Genomic DNA, 23,856 nt, shown 5'->3' on the forward strand with positions numbered 1-23,856 from the left:
GGGGTCATTTTTAGCACTTTCAGGCCAGTCTCTTCGAAGTGACTCAGAGGGAGGTTTTTTGCAACAGCAGAGGCCAGGTACAAATGTGGCCAGCCAGGGCCCACTACTGGAGGACGAGGAGGACGAGGATGAGGAGGAGGTGGAGGAGGATGAGGATGAAGCATGGTCACAGCGGGGTGGCACCCAACGCAGCTCGGGTCCATCACTGGTGCGTGGCTGGGGGGAAAGGCAGGACGATGACGATACGCCTCCCACAGAGGACAGCTTGTCCTTACCCCTGGGCAGCCTGGCACACATGAGCGACTACATGCTGCAGTGCCTGCGCAACGACAGCAGAGTTGCCCACATTTTAACCTGTGCGGACTACTGGGTTGCCACCCTGCTGGATCCACGCTACAAAGACAATGTGCCCACCTTACTTCCTGCACTGGAGCGTGATAGGAAGATGCGCGAGTACAAGCGCACGTTGGTAGACGCGCTACTGAGAGCATTCCCAAATGTCACAGGGGAACAAGTGGAAGCCCAAGGCCAAGGCAGAGGAGGAGCAAGAGGTCGCCAAGGCAGCTGTGTCACGGCCAGCTCCTCTGAGGGCAGGGTTAGCATGGCAGAGATGTGGAAAACTTTTGTCAACACGCCACAGCTAACTGCACCACCACCTGATACGCAACGTGTTAGCAGGAGGCAACATTTCACTAACATGGTGGAACAGTACGTGTGCACACCCCTCCACGTACTGACTGATGGTTCGGCCCCATTCAACTTCTGGGTCTCTAAATTGTCCACGTGGCCAGAGCTAGCCTTTTATGCCTTGGAGGTGCTGGCCTGCCCGGCAGCCAGCGTTTTGTCTGAACGTGTATTCAGCACGGCAGGGGGCGTCATTACAGACAAACGCAGCCGCCTGTCTACAGCCAATGTGGACAAGCTGACGTTCATAAAAATGAACCAGGCATGGATCCCACAGGACCTGTCCGTCCCTTGTCCAGATTAGACATTAACTACCTCCCCATAACCATATATTATTGGACTCCAGGGCACTTCCTCATTCAATCCTATTTTTATTTTCATTTTACCATTATATTGCGATGCTACCCAAAGTTGAATGAACCTCTCCTCTGCCTGTGTGCTAGGCCTAAATATATGCCAATGGACTGTTGCAGTGGTGGCTGACATGAAGCCTGATTCTCTGCTATGACATGCAGACTAATTCTCTGCTGACATGAAGCCAGATTGTCTGTTACGGGACCTCTCTCCTCTGCCTGGGTGCTGGGCCTAAATTTATGACAATGGACTGTTGCAGTGGTGGCTGACGTGAAGCCTGATTCTCTGCTATGACATGCAGACTGATTCTCTGCTGACATGAAGCCAGATCGTCTGTTACGGGACCTCTCTGCTCTGCCTGTGTGCTAGGCCTAAATATATGCCAATGGACTGTTGCAGTGGTGGGTGACGTGAAGCCTCATTCTCTGCTATGACATGCAGACTGATTCTCTGCTGACATGAAGCCAGATTGTCTGTTACGGGACCTCTCTGCTCTGCCTGTGTGCTAGGCCTAAATATATGCCAATGGACTGTTGCAGTGGTGGGTGACGTGAAGCCTCATTCTCTGCTATGACATGCAGACTGATTCTCTGCTGTCATGAAGCCAGATTGTCTGTTACGGGACCTCTCTGCTCTGCCTGTGTGCTAGGCCTAAATATATGCCAATGGACTGTTGCAGTGGTGGGTGACGTGAAGCCTCATTCTCTGCTATGACATGCAGACTGATTCTCTGCTGACATGAAGCCAGATTGTCTGTTACGGGACCTCTCTGCTCTGCCTGTGTGCTAGGCCTAAATATATGCCAATGGACTGTTGCAGTGGTGGGTGACGTGAAGCCTCATTCTCTGCTATGACATGCAGACTGATTCTCTGCTGTCATGAAGCCAGATTGTCTGTTACGGGACCTCTCTGCTCTGCCTGTGTGCTAGGCCTAAATATATGCCAATGGACTGTTGCAGTGGTGGGTGACGTGAAGCCTCATTCTCTGCTATGACATGCAGACTAATTCTCTGCTGACATGAAGACAGATTCTCTGTTACGGGACCTCTCTCCTCTGCCTGTGTGTGTGCTGGGCCTAAATATATGCCAATGGACTGTTGCAGTGGTGGCTGACGTGAAGCCTCATTCTCTGCTATGACATGCAGACTGATTCTCTGCTGACATGAAGCCAGATTCTCTGTTACGGGACCTCTCTCCTCTGCCTGTGTGTGTGCTGGGCCTAAATATATGCCAATGGACTGTTGCAGTGGTGGCTGACGTGAAGCCTCATTCTCTGCTATGACATGCAGACTAATTCTCTGCTGACATGAAGACAGATTCTCTGTTACGGGACCTCCCTCCTCTGCCTGGGTGCTGGGCCTAAATATATGCCAATGGACTGTTGCAGTGGTGGCTGACGTGAAGCCTCATTCTCTGCTATGACATGCAGACTGATTCTCTGCTGACATGAAGCCAGATTCTCTGTTACGGGACCTCTCTCCTCTGCCTGTGTGTGTGCTGGGCCTAAATATATGCCAATGGACTGTTGCAGTGGTGGCTGACGTGAAGCCTCATTCTCTGCTATGACATGCAGACTGATTCTCTGCTGACATGAAGCCAGATTCTCTGTTACGGGACCTCTCTCCTCTGCCTGTGTGTGTGCTGGGCCTAAATATATGCCAATGGACTGTTGCAGTGGTGGCTGACGTGAAGCCTCATTCTCTGCTATGACATGCAGACTAATTCTCTGCTGACATGAAGACAGATTCTCTGTTACGGGACCTCCCTCCTCTGCCTGGGTGCTGGGCCTAAATATATGCCAATGGACTGTTGCAGTGGTGGCTGACGTGAAGCCTCATTCTCTGCTATGACATGCAGACTGATTCTCTGCTGACATGAAGACAGATTCTCTGTTACGGGACCTCTCTCCTCTGCCTGTGTGCTAGGCCTAAATATATGCCAATGGACTGTTGCAGTGGTGGGTGACGTGAAGCCTCATTCTCTGCTATGACATGCAGACTGATTCTCTGCTGTCATGAAGCCAGATTGTCTGTTACGGGACCTCTCTGCTCTGCCTGTGTGCTAGGCCTAAATATATGCCAATGGACTGTTGCAGTGGTGGGTGACGTGAAGCCTCATTCTCTGCTATGACATGCAGACTAATTCTCTGCTGACATGAAGACAGATTCTCTGTTACGGGACCTCTCTCCTCTGCCTGTGTGTGTGCTGGGCCTAAATATATGCCAATGGACTGTTGCAGTGGTGGCTGACGTGAAGCCTGATTCTCTGCTATGACATGCAGACTGATTCTCTGCTGACATGAAGCCAGATTCTCTGTTACGGGACCTCTCTCCTCTGCCTGTGTGCTAGGCCTAAATATATGCCAATGGACTGTTGCAGTGGTGGCTGACGTGAAGCCTCATTCTCTGCTATGACATGCAGACTAATTCTCTGCTGACATGAAGACAGATTCTCTGTTACGGGACCTCTCTCCTCTGCCTGGGTGCCGGGGCCTAAATATCTGAGAATGGACTGTTCCAGTGGTGGGTGACGGGAAGCCAGATTCTCTGCTATGGAACCTCTCTCCAATTGATTTTGGTTAATTTTTATTTATTTAATTTTTATTTTAATTAATTTCCCTATCCACATTTGTTTGCAGGGGATTTACCTACATGTTGCTGCCTTTTGCAGCCCTCTAGCCCTTTCCTGGGCTGTTTTACAGCCGTTTTAGTGCCGAAAAGTTCGGGTCCCCATTGACTTCAATGGGGTTCGGGTTCGGGACGAAGTTCGGATCGGGTTCGGATCCCGAACCCGAACATTTCCGGGATGTTCGGCCGAACTTCTCGAACCCGAACATCCAGGTGTTCGCTCAACTCTACTCATCGTATGTGGACTGAGAGTCTGTTTCTTGTGCAATGATATACTGGTCAGTATTCACAAATGTAACAACTAACGGTTACTAACCAACAAACACTTACCAGCAGCATGCATATATTAAGAAACATCACATCTGGTGGTAAACAGGTGCAATAACTGTTGTATTTACCAAGAATACACGCTTATTGAAAAACAGCACCATCTGGTGGAGAACATATGCAATTGCATATGACACACAGAAAGTATGTGTTCCAAAGCTGCTAGAGATTGCCATCTAGTAGTCAACAAAGAGACTGCATCAATTGTTGTATACAATTTTATGTATTTACATTTTTTTTTTACTTTTATACAATATATGAGTTCATTTATTCTGCATGCGTTTTTATAGTACATTGTTAATAAATTTAATTAAGTATAACAGCTACCCGTACTCTTTTACTCTCTGGTGCATGAATGATGCGAGTGCCTGACTAATATTTTATTTTATAGTATATACTTTCTTTCTGATTGGGTGAAACAGATACGTCAAGAGCACCCATATCCACCTCCACTAGCGGGTGAGCCTCCACACACAGACAATTTAGTAAAACCAATTGTGTTTTAATAAACATGAGAATAAGAATAAGTTCCAATGTACCAAAAAAAGTACCATATTTTCCGGCGTATATACTTTCTAACACTAGAAATTATTTTCAAAAGTCGGGAGTCATCTTATACGCCTGGTATAAGGCAGCACAGGTGAAAAGGAAGCAGTCACTCCCTCCCACCTGTGCTGCCATGCACGGAATCCTGGATCCCAGCACCGCCCCTCTCTTAATTTGTCCCCTGTAGGGCTGCAACCATCAATCAACGTTATTTATAATTGATAATATTCGATAACGGGATTCTTTGTCGACGAATACCGTTATTGAATAATTGGCCGATTCATTGCTATGCGGCGGGGAGCGGGTGGTCAGGCAGGCAGTCACAGCGCACTGATGTATCAGCCGGGATGGAGGAGGGGCTAGAGACGGCAACGGTACTATGATCTTCATTACCTTACAACGAAGCTCCGGTAACAGGCAGAGAGGGCGGTGGCTTAACGTCACTCATGTGATGAGCCTGCTCCGCCCACTTTATGAATGAAGCAGGAAGAGCAGGCGCGGGACGTGAGTGACGTTACACCGCTGCCCGCTCTGCCTGTTACCATAGCCTCATTGTAACGCAATAAAGATCATAGCGCTGATTTAAAGTTCAAGTTACTGCCGGTTAACGAATAGTCTTTAGATATTATACTGCTGTGAGAGGCGGGGCCGGTGTATTGGGGGACACTGTTTTGGGGGAGATCTGTGGATGACACATATAGCATAAGATGCTATATAGTGTCATCCACAGATCCCCCTCCCTATAGCAGTGTCATCCACAGATCCCCCTCCCCATAACAGTGCCATCCACTGATCCCCCTGCCCATAACAGTGCCATCCACAGATCACCCTCTACATAACAGTGCCATCCACAGATTCCCCTCTACATAACAGTGCCATCCACAGATCCCCCCATAACAGTTCCATCCACAGATCCCCTCCAATAACAGTGCCCCTCAATAACAGTGCCACCCACAGATCCCCCATGGCAATGGACCCACCATCTTTCCCAGGCCCCTAGTAGTTCCTATTTGGGAAACTGGGAATGTGAAAAGAAAAAGATTGGTTACCATGGCAGCCAGGACGCTACTGAAGCCCTGGCTGCCATGGTCAGTTCCCTGGACTGGAGAGGCAGAGGTAGTCTTATACGGCGAGTATAGCCCAATCCCTATATATGTAAATGGAAAAGTTGGGGGTCGTCTTATGGTACTGAAAGCACCTATACTAATTCCTAGTGTCAATACCAGCCAAAGTAGACCAACAATAAATCAGATCTGTAATTGTGGCCCCAGGGAAATTTTGATATATCTAAAAAGCTTCCCGATGCAAGAGTGTTTTTCTCCAGCCCCCCCCCCCCCCCATCCCCGTGTTAGTCACATTTCCGATTCCATAGCATCTAAACTACGAGATGTTACCATTATGTTCTGAAATAAAATGTTTACTTTCATCTGACACAGAACTAGTGGACATAGATAATGTTTTGGATACATGTTACGCTATCCTCTTTTTCAGTTTTATAGTTGTTCATCCTATGCATTCAATAATGTATACAACACAATAACTTTCACAATTTATGTAATGTACAATGTCATATCTGTGATTATTGATTATGGTCTACTTTGGCTGTTATTCACAATAGGAACAAGCGCTCCGTACAGTATTAGAATGTATTGGTTTCTATGAATTGAAGTTATTACTTCGCAAAGTCTCGTGAGACTTCAGGACTTGGGTAATAGCTTCGGAAATCAATTTCTACTGTAAAAAAACATTTCCCGAACTTGGGTTCAGTTTTAAGTGTAATCTCAAGTAGTCGCACTCAATATAATTTATATTTATTTTTATATTTATAAATATACACTTGGTCGAACATTTATTCATTTTGATTACATACTATTACAAGTATAGGCATGACATGTGTTTAGCTTAGGAGAGCTTCACTGGACTTTTTCACATAAACGCATCAACCCATATGGTGTGGCACTCATCTAAGTACATGTTCACATACCAATCCACATGTAATGTCAAATAGTTGTACTGCATGGATATGCTATGGCTCCCACCTTAGCACATGTTCTCACACAGATCTGTATGTAATCCCAAACAGTAGTATTACATACAATTTATTTTATATACATTTATAAAAATATATTTGGTTTTACATTTATTAATTTTGTTTGCATACTATTACAAATATAGGTTTTATATAAAATTATTACTCAATTTATGTTTACATTTTGCCTGACACAATTATAGTGTGTCTTCATGACATGTACTTAACTCAGGAGAGCTTCATTGGGCTTTTTCACATATGCGCCCTTAAATCAGTCACAATCTACTCATATGTGGCTCTCATCTTGGCATGTGTTCACACACTGATTAGCATGTGGTCCCAAACAGCCGTATTGTATGCATATGCTTTGGTTCTCATCTTAGTAAATTTTCACACACAGATCTGTGGGTGGTTCCAAGCTGTGGGACTGCATGTAACCTTAGGGCTCATGCCCACGACTGTGTGCCAGCCGGGCTCGTATTGTGGCCCACAAACAGCGGTACAATCTCTGTTGCTTCCACACTTGGTATGTTAAGAGCACAGTTGTACTAGGTAGGTCAATACTGCAACTTATTTCTTCATCACCAGACACGTTTTGAAACCTTAGGTTTCTTCCTCAGTGATTAAAACCAAAACAGGGGAGAGCGAAGTCATTGCCAGACAAAATAGGCTTGTACCAACTTCCCTGACATCATCTGTATACCGTACGGCTGAATGAGCAAACCAGGGTACTGGCAAGAAGCGCTATAGCACAATCTACTCTGCATGTTGTAACACAGAACCTCTCTCTTGCTGCTGCAGTAAACTTGGCCATATAAATCATTCAGTATTAATCGATATACAACTGAAACTAACATTATTATAAAAGGACAACTCTTACCGCATTAGATGTAGTCATTGGCAAGATTTGAACCAAGGACCCCACCTCTAACCACTGAGCCACCATGCTGCCCAATTCATAGGATATGCATTTTAAAGAGAGTTTTGCTGGGAAACTTTTCAAAGGTTTGATTTACTTTATGATCTGTTTGATCTGTTGCATGTATTTGATATACACTGTATATGTGTTCTAATTTTGTTTATGACCACAGATAATGGCGGTGAAGACTGTAGCTGTGATTGGGGCAGGAGCCAGTGGTTTGGCAGCTATTAAGTGTTGTCTTGATGAGGGACTTGAACCCACATGCTTTGAAAAAAGTGAAGATATTGGAGGACTTTGGCGATATAAGGTATGAATCAGAACATTACAGATAAATGGCAAAAACACATTGTAGAAGTCTCACATGACCCACTCATTTCCATATGCCCTAACAGACATATGGGCACCATAATGGGGCTCAGGACCCCTGTATATTCCAAGATAAGGCACTTTTTGTATACTGGTCCAAGGGAAACGTAGTTAAATAAAATTGCTAATTGAAATTTGATAAGCATCAAGCCCTTTTAGGGCCAATAGTAGTGGCAGCAGCACAGTATGTAACATGATAAGTCAGACAACATGCTGCTTTGTAGGGGTAGTAGACGTGGTAGCAAAGGTAGTAGCAGTACAGCTTGGAAAATTATGGGAAAGTAGTTAGTGGCATCATTTGGCTGAGGATAAATATCCATTCCCCTCTATTATCAAAGGCAGATCTATTAATTGTGATCATCTGGAGGTATGTGAAAATCCTCACTGATCCATGTAAAGTGTCACGCCCTGCCCTGTGGGTGTTCTGAGACGATCTGTCAGAGTTGCTGCACGTGACTCGATCTGACAGTTTGTTTTGTTTTGGGTTTGAATAGAATCCCACCTCCTATCAGGTGTGGTTTGTTTGGTCATTGGGGAGGCTATTTATTCCTCCCTATCCCTATAGCCTTTGCGGGTTATACTTCTTCCTTGTTAGTGTGCTGGAAGTTTTGGTGGAGTGTCTGCTCCAACTCATCTAAAGATAAGTTCTTTTCCCTTTTCCCTTCTGTGTCTGTTTTTACTGGGCCCCTAGAGTGACGCTAGCTCCTTCGGTGGTTGAAGGAGCTGGTAGTCACTTGCCCTTTTCCCTACTGCAGAGGGTTTGGTCTAGTGTGTTTCAGCTTAGGTACATGGACATGTGTATATCTACCATCGAGAAATGCACATGGGCATAGCAGTGTAGGTAAAGTCTTTTAGGGATTGCTAAGAGGTGACCCCTTTGTTCCCTAGCTATTGGGGCCTAGTCAGTTGTTTTGTTTGCTTTGCCGTTTCCTGTTTCCTTCCCTTATCTTACCTACCGTGACATAAAGTTTTTCAAGCTCATTTAGGAAAACATTTTCTGCTTTTATGTGACAATGCCACATGCCACTGTACAGTAACTGTGACACACACCAATATGTCAGGTGGCATACTGCTAAACAAATTAATACTGTAAAAGATGTGTTGCGACTTTTAATTATGTAATGAACATTGGAGTTATATACATTACTAATAAATTGAGTTGTACAACTTTAATTTTCCAAAGTAGCTGTCTGGAATGAAAGGTGGAATCTGATTGGTTGCTATGGGCAACTAAGCCAGTTCTACCTTTCACCATTTTGATAAATGACTTCTATCTGTGAAATAATTATACATCTAACTAGCTATGGTCTTATTTTCCCTGTGAAAATAACTCTGTTAACCCCCAAACTAGCTGTATTCTTTTTAAGAAAATTTTTCTCTATCTAACTAATGTCAAATCCTTCCAATGTTCAAGCCCAGAAATAACATGACAGATCCTGGCTGGGATCTTACATATTGTCGATGACACATCCACATACATCATAGCTATAACTATATAACTAAGGCTGACAACAGGGGTGGACACAGACAGCAGAGGGCCCCTGTGCAAAGAATGTGCCTGCCCCCCCCCCCCCCTCCCTCCTCTCAAGCCAAATTCTCAACCTAACCTATTCCGTCCTAAGAATACTTATAGCAATACAAAACATACAGCACTACGCTCTGGCCACCTGATCCGGCAGAAAATGCATGGAATTGGCCGGACACAAACTTAGGCATGCAGTGGTTTGTGTCCCGCTGATTCTCTGCATTTTTGCCGGATTGTGGCCGATCTCTGCCAGACCCCATCATAGTTAATGTGGCCGGCGGACATTCTGCCTGCATTCAGCAGTGCTGGAGCATTCCGGCAGGCTGTTCTCTGCTGGAAGAGCCTGCCAGAATCACTAACTTAGATGTTAAGGTAGCCTAATACAGGTCCACATACCTCTTACATCCAGGGACATCTTTGTTGATGTAGATGTTCTCTGTCCTCATCTTAGTTTCCTAGTTTTCTATCATCCTCCCACCTAATACTGTGCTTGCTGTGCTCCCTATACAAGTTAGAGAAAAAGGTTCCTGATCAGGCGCAAAACACATAGGATCCAATCCGTCTCTTATAGGTGAAACTTCTTTAATTGCATAGGAAATGTAAAACAACGCATTTCGGGGCTCAAAGTGTCCCCTTCATCAGGTTAACAGTAGTCACAGTAGATAATGTAAGTACAGGTATATAAAGATCCAAAAAAAACGCCAAAAAACGGATTACCTGAGAGCTGCCCACAGATGGGAGGGGCTAGGCTACAGGTAGTGTGTCATAGATAAACATATACTTATTCAAAACATACATGTAATCACAGAATATAGTTGCAGACCCTATACAAGTTACACACAGATAGTTCCCCTTAAATAATTATTGCCACACAGTGTCCTTAAAAAATAACTGCGCCCAGGAAACAGTGTCCCTGAAACTAATGTTCTCCAAAAATAATTGTACTAAGCCGATACCGTGCCAGGGTGCCCACCAAAGTAAGAGTGGTCCCCAAAATCCCACCAATAGAAATAATTATCTAGCAGACAACACATAGTAGTAATAGTGTCCCAGAAGTAATAATGCTCTCATAGTGCTCAAACTAGTATTCAAGTTCCTCATAGTCCCTCAACTGTAATAAAGCCCACCATAATGTCCCCAGTGGTAATAATTTTCTTTATAATGTGTAACAGTAGAAAAATGCCCCCTTATAATGTGAGCCAGTACATAACAGTGCCCTGTTGTGTGGCAGTATAAAATAATACCTCCTCTTAGTGCCCCCTGTAGAGTCAATGTCCCCATAGTACCCTCATAATGTGTTCGAATGCCCCTTACTGTTTGCCCAAAAAAAACTCTTAGTGCCCCCAGTTAAGCCATGGTCCCCATAGTGCCCTATAATTTGTGCCAATATAAAATACTCCTACATCGTGCGCCTCCCCTTGTCCCCATGGTGCCTGACAATGTGCCAGTATAAAATGCCCCATAATGTGTGCCAGTATATAAAATAGGGTCACGAGTAGATGCCCCCGTACTGCTCCCCTCTTCTCCATAGTGCTCATGTGTGCTAGCGTATAAAATAGGGCCCCCATAGTGCTCCTCTCATCCCTTCTCTATAATGCCCCCATGTGTGCCAGTAACTAAGATAGGGCCCCCCATAGTGCTCCTCCGCCTCCATAGTGCCCCCCTTGTGTGCCAGTATATAAAATAGGGCCCCAATAGTACTCCCCCCCTCCATAGTCCCCCATGTGTCAAGTTTGCCATTGAAATGATAGGAAAAAACGGACACGGATCACGGACGCGGATGACAATCTTGTGCGCATCCGTGATTTTTCACGGACCCATTGACTTGAATGAGTCCGTGAACCGTTGGCCGTGAAAAAAATAGGACAGGTCCATTTTTTTTTCACGGCCAGGAAACACGTATCACGGATGCGGCTCATTAAAAGTCAATGGGTCCGCGAAAAAAAACGGAAAACGGCACAACGGCCACGGATGCACACAACGGTCGTGTGCATGAGGCCTTAGTGAGAGGAGGGACAGTGCAGCTGCTGCTGATTTATTAGAGAAATCGATAGCTAGGCCAGTGTATTCAGTGTCCACTCCAGTCCTGAAAGACTCATCTGATCTGCTGTAAGGACAGCACCCCAAAAAGCCGTTTTTAGGGCTAGTACATGAGTCTGCTTTTTTTTTTCCCCTCTGTAATCTAATTGCAGATGCCTGCCAGCGTGTGTCAGGCCCACAGCGTATACTGTGCCCAGTGCCACCACTCATATCTGGTGTCAAATTAGCTTGCATTTAAAAAAAAAATCAAACCTTTTTTGACTGTAATATAATTGCAGTTAGTAGCCTGCAAGCATGTGTGTCAGGCCTACAGCATCAGCATGTACTGTGCCAACTACTGCCAGTGCACAGTGCCACTCATATCTGGTGTCAGAGTAGATTACATAAAAAAAATTAAAAAAAACTTTTGGGACTGTAATATAATTGCAGTTAGTTGCCTGCAAGCGTGTGTGTCAGGCCCACATCGTCAGCGTGTACTGTGCCAACTACTGCCAGTGCACAGTGACACCACTCATACCTAATGTCACAGTAGATTACATTAAAAAAATTAAATTAAATTTTGACTGTAATATACAGTACAGACCAAAAGTTTGGACACACCTTCTCATTCAAAAAGTTTTCTTTATTTTCATGACAATGAAAATTGTAGATTCACACTGAAGGCATCAAAACTATGAATTATGTGAAACAACTGTAAATATGTCATATTCTAGTTTCTTCAAAGTAGCCACCTTTTGCTTTGATTACTGCTTTGCACACTCTTGGCATTCTCTTGATGAGCTTCAAGTGGTAGTCTTGAAGTAGTTCCCAGAGATGCTTAGCACTTGTTGGCCATTTTGCCTTCACTCTGCGGTCCAGTTCACCCCAAACCATCTTGATTGGGTTCAGGTCCGGTGACTGTGGAGGCCAGGTCATCTGGCGCAGCACCCCATCATTCTCCTTCATGGTCAAATAGCCCTTACACAGCCTGGAGGTGTGTTTGGGGTCATTGTCCTATTGAAAAATAAATGATGCTCCAGCTAAACGCAAACTGGATGGAATAGCATGCTGCAAGATGCTGTGGTAGCCATGCTGGTTCAGTATGCCTTCAATTTTGAATAAATCCCCAACAGTGTCACTGTCATGGAACCATGAACCAGACGTACAACAAGAGATAAGTGGAAATAAGAAGGCTTTATTGAAAATAAAGCTGTAAGGCAAAAGTCCAAACGGATGGCTAAACCGAAGCAGGGTCTTGCGAAGCCAGAGGTCAGGAACCAGAAGGGTAGTCAGACGAAGCCTGGATCAGGAACCAGCAGGGTAGTCAGACGAAGCCTGGATCAGGAACCAGCAGGGTAGTCAGACGAAGCCAGGATCAGGAACCAGAAGCAGCAGCAGTCTTAGAAGCATGTGAACACAGGAGGACCAAGCAAGGAACTGAAGCCACAGACCTCCTATATATATGAGCTAGGCATCCAGCTCCTCCCAGTGGGAAGGAGAAGCCGCAGGGTGAGAGGCTACAAGAAACCCAGAAACCAAGATGGCCGCCAGCACATGTCAAATGAAGGAGAACAGCAAGAAGGTAAGACCATGACAGTACCTCCCCCTCAAGGGCCCCTCCTCCGCGGAGTAAAGAACGGTTTCTGAGGGAAGCGTGCGTGGAAGGCTCGGAGCAAGGCAGGAGCATGGACATCTGCGGAGGGAACCCAGGAACGCTCCTCTGGACCATAACCACGCCAATGGACCAAAAACTGCACCCGACCGCGGACCAGGCGTGAGTCCAGGATATTGCTCACCTCATACTCCTCACGATTGCCCACTTGGACCGGACGAGGCCGAGGAACCGAGGAAGTGAAACGATTACACACCAGTGGCTTCAACAGGGAGACATGAAACACGTTGGAGATCCGCATGCCAGGAGGAAGCGCAAGGGCATAGGCTACCGGGTTTACCCTGCGAAGCACTCGGAAGGGACCAACAAAGCGAGGCGCCAGCTTGGGAGTGGGCACTCGAAGGTTGAGGTTGCGGGTGGACAACCATACGCGGTCTCCGACCTGGTAGGAAGGAGCGGGCGCTCATCTGCGATCAGTCTGGAGTCTCTGGCGCTGCGCAGAGACCTCAAGGGACCTCTGGATCTGTACCCAAGAAGCACGTAGGACGGAAAGGTGATCCTCCACAGCCGGAATATCCTGGGGAGAGAATACCTCCGGTAACACGGCAGGTTGGAACCCATAATTGGCCATGAAGGGAGACGTCCCAGAGGAAGAGTTCACCGCCGTGTTCCTGGCAAACTCAGCTCAAGGCAGGAGGTCAACCCAATTGTCTTGGTGATCGGAGACATAGCAACGAAGGAATTGCTCCAAGGCCTGATTGGATCGTTCTGCGGCCCCATTGGACTGAGGGTGGTAGGCCGAGGAGAAAGAGAGATGAATCCCCAACTGGGAGCAAAAGGCGCGCCAGAACCTGGACACAAACTGACTCCCCCGATCCGACACAATCTCCTTGGGCAAACCGTGCAACCGGAAGACCTCCCTGGCAAAAATCGAGGCCAACTCTTGTGCAGAGGGTAACTTCTTGAGAGGAACACAGTGGCACATTTTGGAAAACCGATCCACAATCATGAGAATGACCGTATGGCCTCGGGATGCAGGGAGGTCCACAATGAAATCCATCCCCAGGTGTGACCATGGACGCTCCCCGGTGGCTATGGGTTGCAAAAGGCCCAACGGAAGGTGCCGAGGGGACTTACTCTGGGCACAAACGGAGCATGCCGCTACGTATGCGGCGATGTCGGAACGTAGAGAAGGCCACCAGAACAGACGTGAAACAGCCCAGGACAGCTGATTCTTTCCAGGATGCCCCGCGGCCTTGGAGTTATGATAGGTTCGCAACAACCGAGTGCGCAACTCCTCAGGCACAAAACATCTGCCGTTGGGTCTCCCAGAGGGAGCACCAGATTGAGCCGCCAAAATCTGCTCACCCAGGGGAGAGGTCAGGCTGGTGCGAATGGCGGCCAGGATCTGATTCGGAGGTATGACCGAAGTCAGAATCGACTCCTCCCCGGACAGCTCGGAGTACTGCCGTGATAAGGCATCCGCTCTGATGTTCTTGGAACCGGGTAGGTAGGAGACCACGTAATTAAAACGTGACAAGAACAGAGCCCATCTGGCCTGACGTGGTGTCAATCTCTTGGCCTCAGAGAGGTAGGTCAGATTCTTGTGGTCCGTCAGGATGAGAACCGGAACCACCGAGCCCTCGAGCAAGTGCCTCCATTCTTTAAGGGCCTGCACGATGGCCAATAGCTCCCTGTCACCAATCTGATAGTTGCACTCCGCGGAAGGCAGTTTCCGGGAGTAAAACCCACAAGGAAGCAGAGGACCCTCTGGTGTTCTACGCTGAGACAGAAGGGCGCCTACTCCCGTCTCAGACGCGTCCACCTCGAGGACAAAAGGCAACCCAGGGTTGGGATGCGACAGAATCGGAGCCGACACAAAGGCGGACTTTAGAGCCTCAAAAGCTCGGATGGCCTCGAGCGGCCAGACCTGGGGATTACTGCCCTTCCTGGTCAGATCCGTGAGAGGCTTGGCTAGCATGGAAAAGTCCCTGATGAACTTCCGATAATAATTGGCGAAGCCCAAAAAGCGCTGCAGGGCACGAAGACCACTGGGCTGGGGCCACTGTAAGACAGCCGAAACCTTCTCAGGATCCATGGAGAACCCCTCAGCGGAAATGATGTAACCTAAGAAGGTTACCTGGGATCGGTGAAATTCGCATTTCTCAAGCTTACCGAACAGCTTGTTCTCTCGTAACCGTTGCAACACTCGTCTGACATCCAGAATGTGGGCCTCCATGGATTCAGAATATACCAAGATGTCATCCAAATAGACCACCACACACTGCTGCAACAGGTCACGGAAAACATCGTTGATGAATTCCTGGAAGACTGCGGGCGCATTGCACAACCCAAAGGGCATAACCAAGGATTCATAATGACCGGTCCTGGTGTTAAACGCGGTCTTCCACTCATCGCCCGCCTTGATCCTTACCAGGTTATATGCCGCCCTCAGGTCGAGTTTGGTAAAGACCGTGGCCCCTTTGAGGCGATCGAACAGCTCGGAAATCAAGGGTATCGGGTAAGCGTTCTTGATCGTGATGCGATTGAGACCCCTGTAATCGATGCAAGGCCTCAACTCACCGCCCTTCTTTTTCACAAAGAAAAATCCAGCCCCTGCCGGGGACGAGGATTTGCGAATGTGTCCACGTGAAAGCGCCTCCCTCACGTACTCCTCCATGGCCTCATTCTCCGCTACCGACAGTGGATAGACTTTGCCACGAGGAGGAACGGCACCAGATTGTAACTCTATGGCACAATCGTATGGGCGGTGCGGAGGTAGGGCAACCGCACGCACCTTATCGAATACATCCCGGTACTCCTCGTATTCAGGAGGCAACAGAGAGTCCGAGGAAGTACACAGCAACTTGACAGGCCCATGGATGCAACTAGCCCCACACTGCGGTGACCACGAGAGGATCTCTGCCGATCTCCAATCGAAAGTCGGATTATGCTTCTGGAGCCAGGGGTACCCCAAGACCACCGAGTAGTGTGGAGACGAAATAACCTGGAGACAGACCGACTCTCTGTGAACGGCACCAATGGCCATCCCCACTGGAAGGGTCTCCTGAGTCATGTGTGGCGGCAGAAGGGGTCTGCCGTCTATCGCCTCAAGAGCCAGTGGGGAACCTCGAGGCTGCAGAGGAATGGAATTGGCGTCAGCGAACACACTATCAATGAACAAACCACCAGCACCAGAGTCCACCAACGCCTGGGTAGTCACCGAGCCCCCGACCCAGGAGAGGACAACAGTAATCAGTGGTTTGTCAACACGGGAAACCGGGGACGAGGAGACTCCACCCAAGATCTGCCCCCGACAGGATCTCAGGTGCGAGCGTTTCCCGGACGGTTCGGGCATGCCAACCGAAAATGCCCACCGAGACCACAGTACATGCATCGGCCCTCGCGTCTCCGGAGTACCCTCTCCCCCTCGGACAGGCGAGCAAACCCCAGCTGCATGGGTTCACCCCCAGACAAGTCATCCCCAGGAGGCGTGGGAGGAGAGGGAGGCACGGGTGGGACAGCAAACGTAGGCGCCAATCTGTTAGAAGACCTCCGCAGGCTCTCCTTAAGGGAAGGTCTCTCCCTGAGTCTGGTGTCAATCAAAATCAGGAAAGAAATAAGAGACTCGAGCTCCACAGGTAGGTCCTTAGCTGCAACCTCATCCTTCAAGGCATCCGAGAGACCATGAGAGAAAGCAGCGACCAGAGCCTCATTATTCCAGTCCACCTCTGCTGCCAGGGTACGAAACTCAATGGCATATTCAGCTACGGATTGTGAACCCTGTCTGATGGACATAAGGAGCTTCGCAGCAGAGGCAGCACGAGCCGGCACATCGAATACCTTCCGAAGAGAAGCAACAAAACCGGAAAACTCGGCAACCACCGGATTGTTGTTCTCCCATAAAGGGCTGGCCCAGGCCAAGGCCTTGTCCGAGAGCAGCGAGATCAAGAAGCCCACCTTTGATCTCTCAGTAGGAAAGGCATGTGGCAGCAACTCGAAATAAATGCCCACCTGGTTAAGGAAACCTCGGCACTGAGTTGGCTCTCCCCCAAAGCGCTGTGGAAGGGGGGCAGAACCGGTCATACCCCGAAACACCGCAGGCGCAGCAACAGGTGTCGGGGTAGACTCTGGCGCAACAACCGGAGCGGCAGTAGGAGCGGGCCCAGGAGCGACAACCGACCCATCGGCAACGGAAGCTAAATGAGCCGTGCGTTCAAGCAGGGTTTGCAACGCCACAGCGAACCGACCCAACAGGTGATCCTGCTGATCAAGTCTGGCAACCAGCGTAGGTAGCGAGGATGGCCCTGTACCGTCAGAATTCATGGCTTGGTCCTAATGTCATGGAACCATGAACCAGACGTACAACAAGAGATAAGTGGAAATAAGAAGGCTTTATTGAAAATAAAGCTGTAAGGCAAAAGTCCAAACGGATGGCTAAACCGAAGCAGGGTCTTGCGAAGCCAGAGGTCAGGAACCAGAAGGGTAGTCAGACGAAGCCTGGATCAGGAACCAGCAGGGTAGTCAGACGAAGCCTGGATCAGGAACCAGCAGGGTAGTCAGACGAAGCCAGGATCAGGAACCAGAAGCAGCAGCAGTCTTAGAAGCATGTGAACACAGGAGGACCAAGCAAGGAACTGAAGCCACAGACCTCCTATATATATGAGCTAGGCATCCAGCTCCTCCCAGTGGGAAGGAGAAGCCGCAGGGTGGGAGGCTACAAGAAACCCAGAAACCAAGATGGCCGCCAGCACATGTCAAACGAAGGAGAACAGCAAGAAGGTAAGACCATGACAGTCACCAGCAAAGCACCCCCACACCATCACACCTCCTCGTCCATGCTTCACGGTGGGAACCAGGCATGTAGAGTTCATCCATTCACCTTTTCGGCGTCGCACAAAGACATGGTGGTTGGAACCAAAGATCTCAAATTTGGACTCCTCAGACCAAAACACAGATTTCCACTGGTCTAATGTCTATTCCTTGTGTTCTTTAGCCCAAACAAGTCTCTTCTGCTTGTTGCCTTTCCTTAGCAGTGGTTTCCTAGCAGATGTTCTACCATAAAGGCCTGATTCACACAGTCTCCTCTTAACAGTTGTTCTAGAGATGTGTCTGCTGCTAGAACTCTGTGTGGCATTGACCTGGTCTCTAATCTGTTAACCTGCGATTTCTGAGGCTGGTGACTCGGATAAACTTATCCTCCACAGCAGAGATGACTCTTGGGCTTCTTTTCCTGGGGCGGTCCGCATGTGAGCCAGTTTCTTTGTAGCGCTTGATGGTTTTTGTGACTGCACTTGGGGACACTTTCAAAGTTTTCCCAATTTTTCGGACTGACTGACCTTCATTTCCTAAAGTAATGATGGCCACTCGTTTTTCTTTACTTAGCTGCTTTTTTCTTGCCATAATACAAATTCTAACAGTCTATTCAGTAGCCACCTGACTTCTCCACAACGCAACTGATGGTCCCAACCCCATTTATAAGGCAAGAAATCCCATTTATTAAACCTGACAGGGCACACCTGTGAAGTGAAAACCATTTCAGGTGACTACCTCTTGAAGCTCATCAAGAGAATGCCAAGGGTGTGCAAAGCAGTAATCAAAGCAAAAGGTGGCTACTTTGAAGAACCTAGAATATGACATATTTTCAGTTGTTGCACACTTTTTGTTATGTATATAATTCCACATGTGTTAATTCATAGTTTTGATGCCTTCAGTGTGATTCTACAATTTTCATAGTTATGAAAATAAAGAAAACTCTTTGAATGAGAAGGTGTGTCGAAACTTTTGGTCTGTACTGTAATTGCAGATAGTTGCCTGCAAGCATGTTTGTCAACATGTACTGTGCCAACTACTGCCAGTGCACAGTGACACCACTCATAACTGGTGCCACAGTAGATTACATAAAAAAAAAACTTTTTGGACTGTAATATAATTGCAGTTAGTTGCCTGCAAGCATGTGTGTCAGGACTACAGCGTCAGTGTTTACTGTGACAACTACTGCCAGTGCACAGTGACACCACTCATATCTGGTGTCACAGTAGATTACATTAAAAAAATAAAATAGAAATTTGGACTGCAATATAGATGCAGTTAGTTGCCTGCAAGCGTGTGTGTCAGGCCTACAGCGCCAGCCTATACTGTGCCAACTACTGTCAGTGCACAGTACCACCAGTGTGACTCATATCTGGTGTCACAGTTAGATTACATAAAAAAATAACTTTTTTGACTGTCATATAATTGCAGTTAGTTGCCTGCAAGCGTGTGTGCCATGCCTACAGTGTCAGCGTGTACTGTGCCAACTACTGCCAGTGCACAGTGACACCACTCATATCTGGTGTCACAGTAGATTACATAAAAAAAATTAAATAAAAAATTTGACTGTTATATAATTGCAGTTAGTTGCCTGCAAGCGTGTGTGCCAGTCCTACAGCGTCAGCGTGTACTGTGCCAACTACTGCCAGTGCACAGTGCCACCACTCATACCTGGTGTCACAGTAGGTTACATTTAAAGAATAAAATAAAATAAAATTTTGACTGTAATATAATTGCAGTTAGTTGCCTGCAAGCGTGTGTGTCAGGCCTACAGCGTCAGAGTGTACTGTGCCAACTACTGCCAGTGCACAGTGCCACCAGTGCCACTCATATCTAATGTCACAGTAGATTACATAAAAAAAAAATATGCAATTTTGACTGTAATATAATTGAAGTTAGTTGCCTGCAAGAGTGTGTGTGTCAGGCCTACAGCGTGTACTATGCCAACTACTGCCAGTGCACAGTGACACCACTAATATCTGGTGTCACAGTAGATTACATTAAAAAAACTAAAAACAATTTTGACTGTAATATAATTGCAGTTAGTTGGCTGCAAGCGTTTGTGTCAGGCCTACAGCGTCAGCGTGTACTGTGCCAACTACTGCCAGTGCATAGTGCCACCAGTGCCACTCATATCTGGTGTCACAGTAGATTACATTTAATAAAAAACAACAACAATTTTGACTGAAATATAATTGCAGTTAGTTGCCTGCAAACGTGTGTCTACAGCTTCAGCGTGTACTGAGCCAACTACTGCAAGTGCACAGTGACACCACTCTTATCTGCTGTCACAGTAAATTACATTAAAAAATAAAATACAATTTTAGACTGTAATATAATTGCAGTGAGTTGCCTGCAAGCGCATGTCAGGCCTAGAGCGTCAGCATGTACTATGTCAACTACTGCCAGTGCACAGTGCCACCAGTGCTACTAATATCAGGTGTCAGAGTAGATTACAATTAACAAAATACCAGCAATTTTGAGTGTAATATAATTGCAGTTAGTTGCCTACAAGCGTGTGTGTCAGGCCTACAGCGTGTACCGTGCCACTTACTGCCAGTGCACAGTGCCATCAGTGCCACTCATATCTGGTGTCACAGTAGATTACATTTTAAAAAAACTAAAAACTTTTTTGACTGTAATATAATTGTACTGTGCCAACTTCTGCCAGTGCACAGTGACACCACTAATATCTGGTGTCACAGTAGATTACATTAAAAAAACAATTTTGACTGTAATATAATTGCAGTTAGTTGCCTGCAAGCGTTTGTGTCAGGCCTACAGCGTCAGCGTGTACTGTGCCAACAAGTGCCAGTGCACAGTGCCACCAGTGCCACTCATATCTGGTGTCACAGTAGATTTCATTTAATAAAAAACAACAACAATTTTGACTGAAATATAATTGCAGTTAGTTGCCTGCAAGCGTGTGTGTCAGGCCTACAACTTCAGCGTGTACTGAGCCAACTACTGCAAGTGCAAAGTGAAACCACTCATATCTGCTGTCACAGTAAATTACATAAAAAAAATTAAAAAAATTGGGACTGTAATATAATTGCAGTTAGTTGCTTGCAAGCGTATGTCAGGCCTAGAGCGTCAGCGTGTACTGTGCCAACTACTGCCAGTGTACAGTGCCACCAGTGCCACTAATATCAGGTGTCAGAGTAGATTACAATTAAAAATATACCTGCAATTTTTTGTGTAATAGTATTGCAGTAAGTTGCCTACAAGCGTGTGTGTCAGGCCTACAGCGTGTAGTGTGCCACCTACTGCCAGTGCACAGTGCCATCAGTGCCACTCATATCTGGTGTCACAGTAGATTACATTTTAAAAAAACTAAAAACTTTTTTGACTGTAATATAATTTCAGTTAGTTGCCTGCAAGCGTGTGTGTCAGGCTTACAGCGTCAGCGTGTACTGTGCCAACTACGGCCAGTGCACAGAGCCACCAGTGCCACTCATATCTGGTATCATAGTAGATTACATTTTTAAAAAAACAACAGCAATTTTGAGTGTAATATAATTGCAGTTAGTTGCATGCAAGTGTGTGTCAGGCCTACAGCATGTACTGTGCCAACTACTGCCAGTGCACAGTGTCACCAGTGCCACTCATATCTGGTGTCACAGTAGATTACATTTAAAAAAACTATTTTGACTGCAATATAATTGCAGTTAGTTGCCTGAAAGCGTGTGTGTCAGGCCTACAGCGTCAGCGTGTACTGTTCCAACTACTGCCAGTGCACAGTGCCACCAGTGACACTCATATCTGGTGTCACAGTAGATTATATTTAAAAAAAACATTTTGACTGTAATATAATTGCAGTTAGTTGCCTGCAAGCATGTGTGTCAGGACTGCAGAGCCAGCATGCACTGTGCCAACTACTGCCAGTGCACAGTGCCACCAGTGACACTCATATCTGGTCTCACTATAGATTACATTAAAAAAAAAACTTTTTGGACTGTAATATAATTGCAGTTAGTTGCCTGCAAGATTGTTTGTCAGGCCTACAGCGTCAGCGTGTACTGTGCCAACTACTGCCAGTGCACAGTAACATCACTAATATCTAGTGTTACAGTAGATTACATAAAAAAATAAAAATAAACACTATTTTGACTGTAATATAATTGCAGTTAGTTGCCTGCAAACGTGTGTGTCAGGACTACAGCATCATGGTGTACTGTGCCAACTACTGCCAGTGCACAGTGCCACTCATATCTGGTGTCACAGTAGATTACATAAAAAAACAAAAACAATTTTGACTGTAATATAATTGCAGTTAGTTGCCTGCAAGTGTGTGTTAGGCCTACAGCATTGGCGTGTACTGTGCCAACTACTTGCAGTGCCACCAGTGCCACCAGTGACACTCATATCTGGTGTCACAGTAGATTACATAAAATAAAAAAAACAGCAATTTTGACTGTAATATAATTGCAGTTAGTTGCCTGCAAGCGTGTGTGTCAGGCCTACAGCGTGTACTGTGCTAACTACTGCCAGTGCACAGTGCCACTCATATCTGGTGTCACAGTAGACTACATTTAAAAAAAAAAAACAACAACAATTTTGACTGTAATATAATTGCAGTTAGTTGCTTTCAAGCACGTGTCTCAGGCATACAGCGTCAGCGTGTACTATGCCAACTACTGCCAGTGCACAGTGACACCATTCATATCTCGTGTCACAGTAGATTACATAAAAAGAAAAAAGAAAATAAAGTTGACTGTAATATAATTGCAGTTAGTTGCCTGCAAGCGTGTGTGTCAGGCCTACAGCGTCAGCTTGTACTGTGCCCACTACTGCCAGTGCATAGTGCCACCACTCATATCTGGTGTCACAGTAGATTACATAAAAAAATAAAAAATAATAATTTTGACAGTAATTTAATTGCAGTTAGTTGAATGCCTGCGTGTGTGTCAGGCCTACAGCGTCAGCATGTACTGTGCCAACTACTGCCAGTGCACAGTGACACTACTCATATCTGGTGTCACAGTAGATTACATTTAAAAAAACAACAACAGTTTTGACTGGAATATAATTCCAGTTAGTTGCCTGCAAGTATGTGTGTCAGGCCTACAGCGTCAGCATGTACTGTGCCAACTTCTGCCAGTGCACAATGACACCACTCATATCTGGTGTCACAGTAGCCTGCATGCATAGTACAACTAATCTAAAAAAAATTACAGGAAGAGGCAGGCCATCCCGCAGGGGCCGTCATAGTCGTGGTGCTGTGACTTCCTTTTGCCCTAGAATAATGCCCAGTGTTTAGAAGCCACGTACCCTGAACTCGAAGATTTCTGAGGACATTGTTGACTGGCTAACACAGGACACCCAATCTTCTACAGCTTCCGCTCGGAACCTTGACGCACCATCCTCCTCCAGCTCAGCTTCGAGCACCTCTCAAGTTACCACTTGCCTGCCTGCCGCCACCACCAACACTAGCACCACAGCTGCTTCCCTTGATCCGTCAGAGGAGTTATTTACACATCAGTTGGAAGAAATGAGTGATGTGCAACTATTATTGCCAGAGGATGTAGATAACAGGGATATGTCTCAGTCAGGCAGCATTACACACATGGACGTACGGTGTGATGATGATGATGTTGTACCCGCTGCTGCTTCCTTTGCTGCGTTGTCAGATACAAGTGAAGTGGTTGATGATGACGATGTGTCCGTGGATGTCACGTGGGTGCCTGCTCGACGAGAAGAAGAACAGGTGGAAAGTTCAGATGGCGAGACAGAGAGGAGGAGGAGACGAGTTGGAAGCAGGGGGAGGTCGTCGCAAGGAGCTAGTGGCACAGTCAGACAGCATGTATCGTCACCCGGGGTCAGCCAGCCAGCACGCCAATCAACGCATGCTGTCGCCACCACTAGAATGCTGTCATTGCAAAGCACAGCAGTGTGGAATTTTTTGTGTGTGTCTGCCTCTGATGACAGCTGAGTCGTGGGAAATCCAACACCCACTTAGGTACAACTGCTTTGCGAAGGCACATGATCTCACATCACAAACGCCTATGGGATCAACACATGCTGACGAGTATA

General features: G+C 46.6%; 1 protein-coding gene across 2 annotated transcripts in view; it reads left to right on the top strand.

Moving 5' to 3' along the window:
* Positions 1–23,856, top strand: part of LOC122943243 (flavin-containing monooxygenase 5-like) — a 385,367-nt gene that overhangs the window by 64,087 nt on the left and 297,424 nt on the right. Inside the window, exons 1-2 of one of the 2 annotated variants that reach the window (XM_044300830.1) lie at positions 4,408–4,451; positions 7,659–7,796. In XM_044300830.1, coding sequence (XP_044156765.1) covers positions 7,662–7,796 — 135 coding nt within the window. In that variant the 5' untranslated portion in view covers positions 4,408–4,451; positions 7,659–7,661. Of the gene's footprint in view, positions 1–4,407; positions 4,452–7,658; positions 7,797–23,856 lie in introns of those variants that run through there. The other variant, XM_044300829.1, reaches the window with a different exon arrangement.

Source organism: Bufo gargarizans, chromosome 7 (genome assembly GCF_014858855.1).
Source record: "Bufo gargarizans isolate SCDJY-AF-19 chromosome 7, ASM1485885v1, whole genome shotgun sequence".
Classification (NCBI taxonomy): domain Eukaryota; kingdom Metazoa; phylum Chordata; class Amphibia; order Anura; family Bufonidae; genus Bufo; species Bufo gargarizans.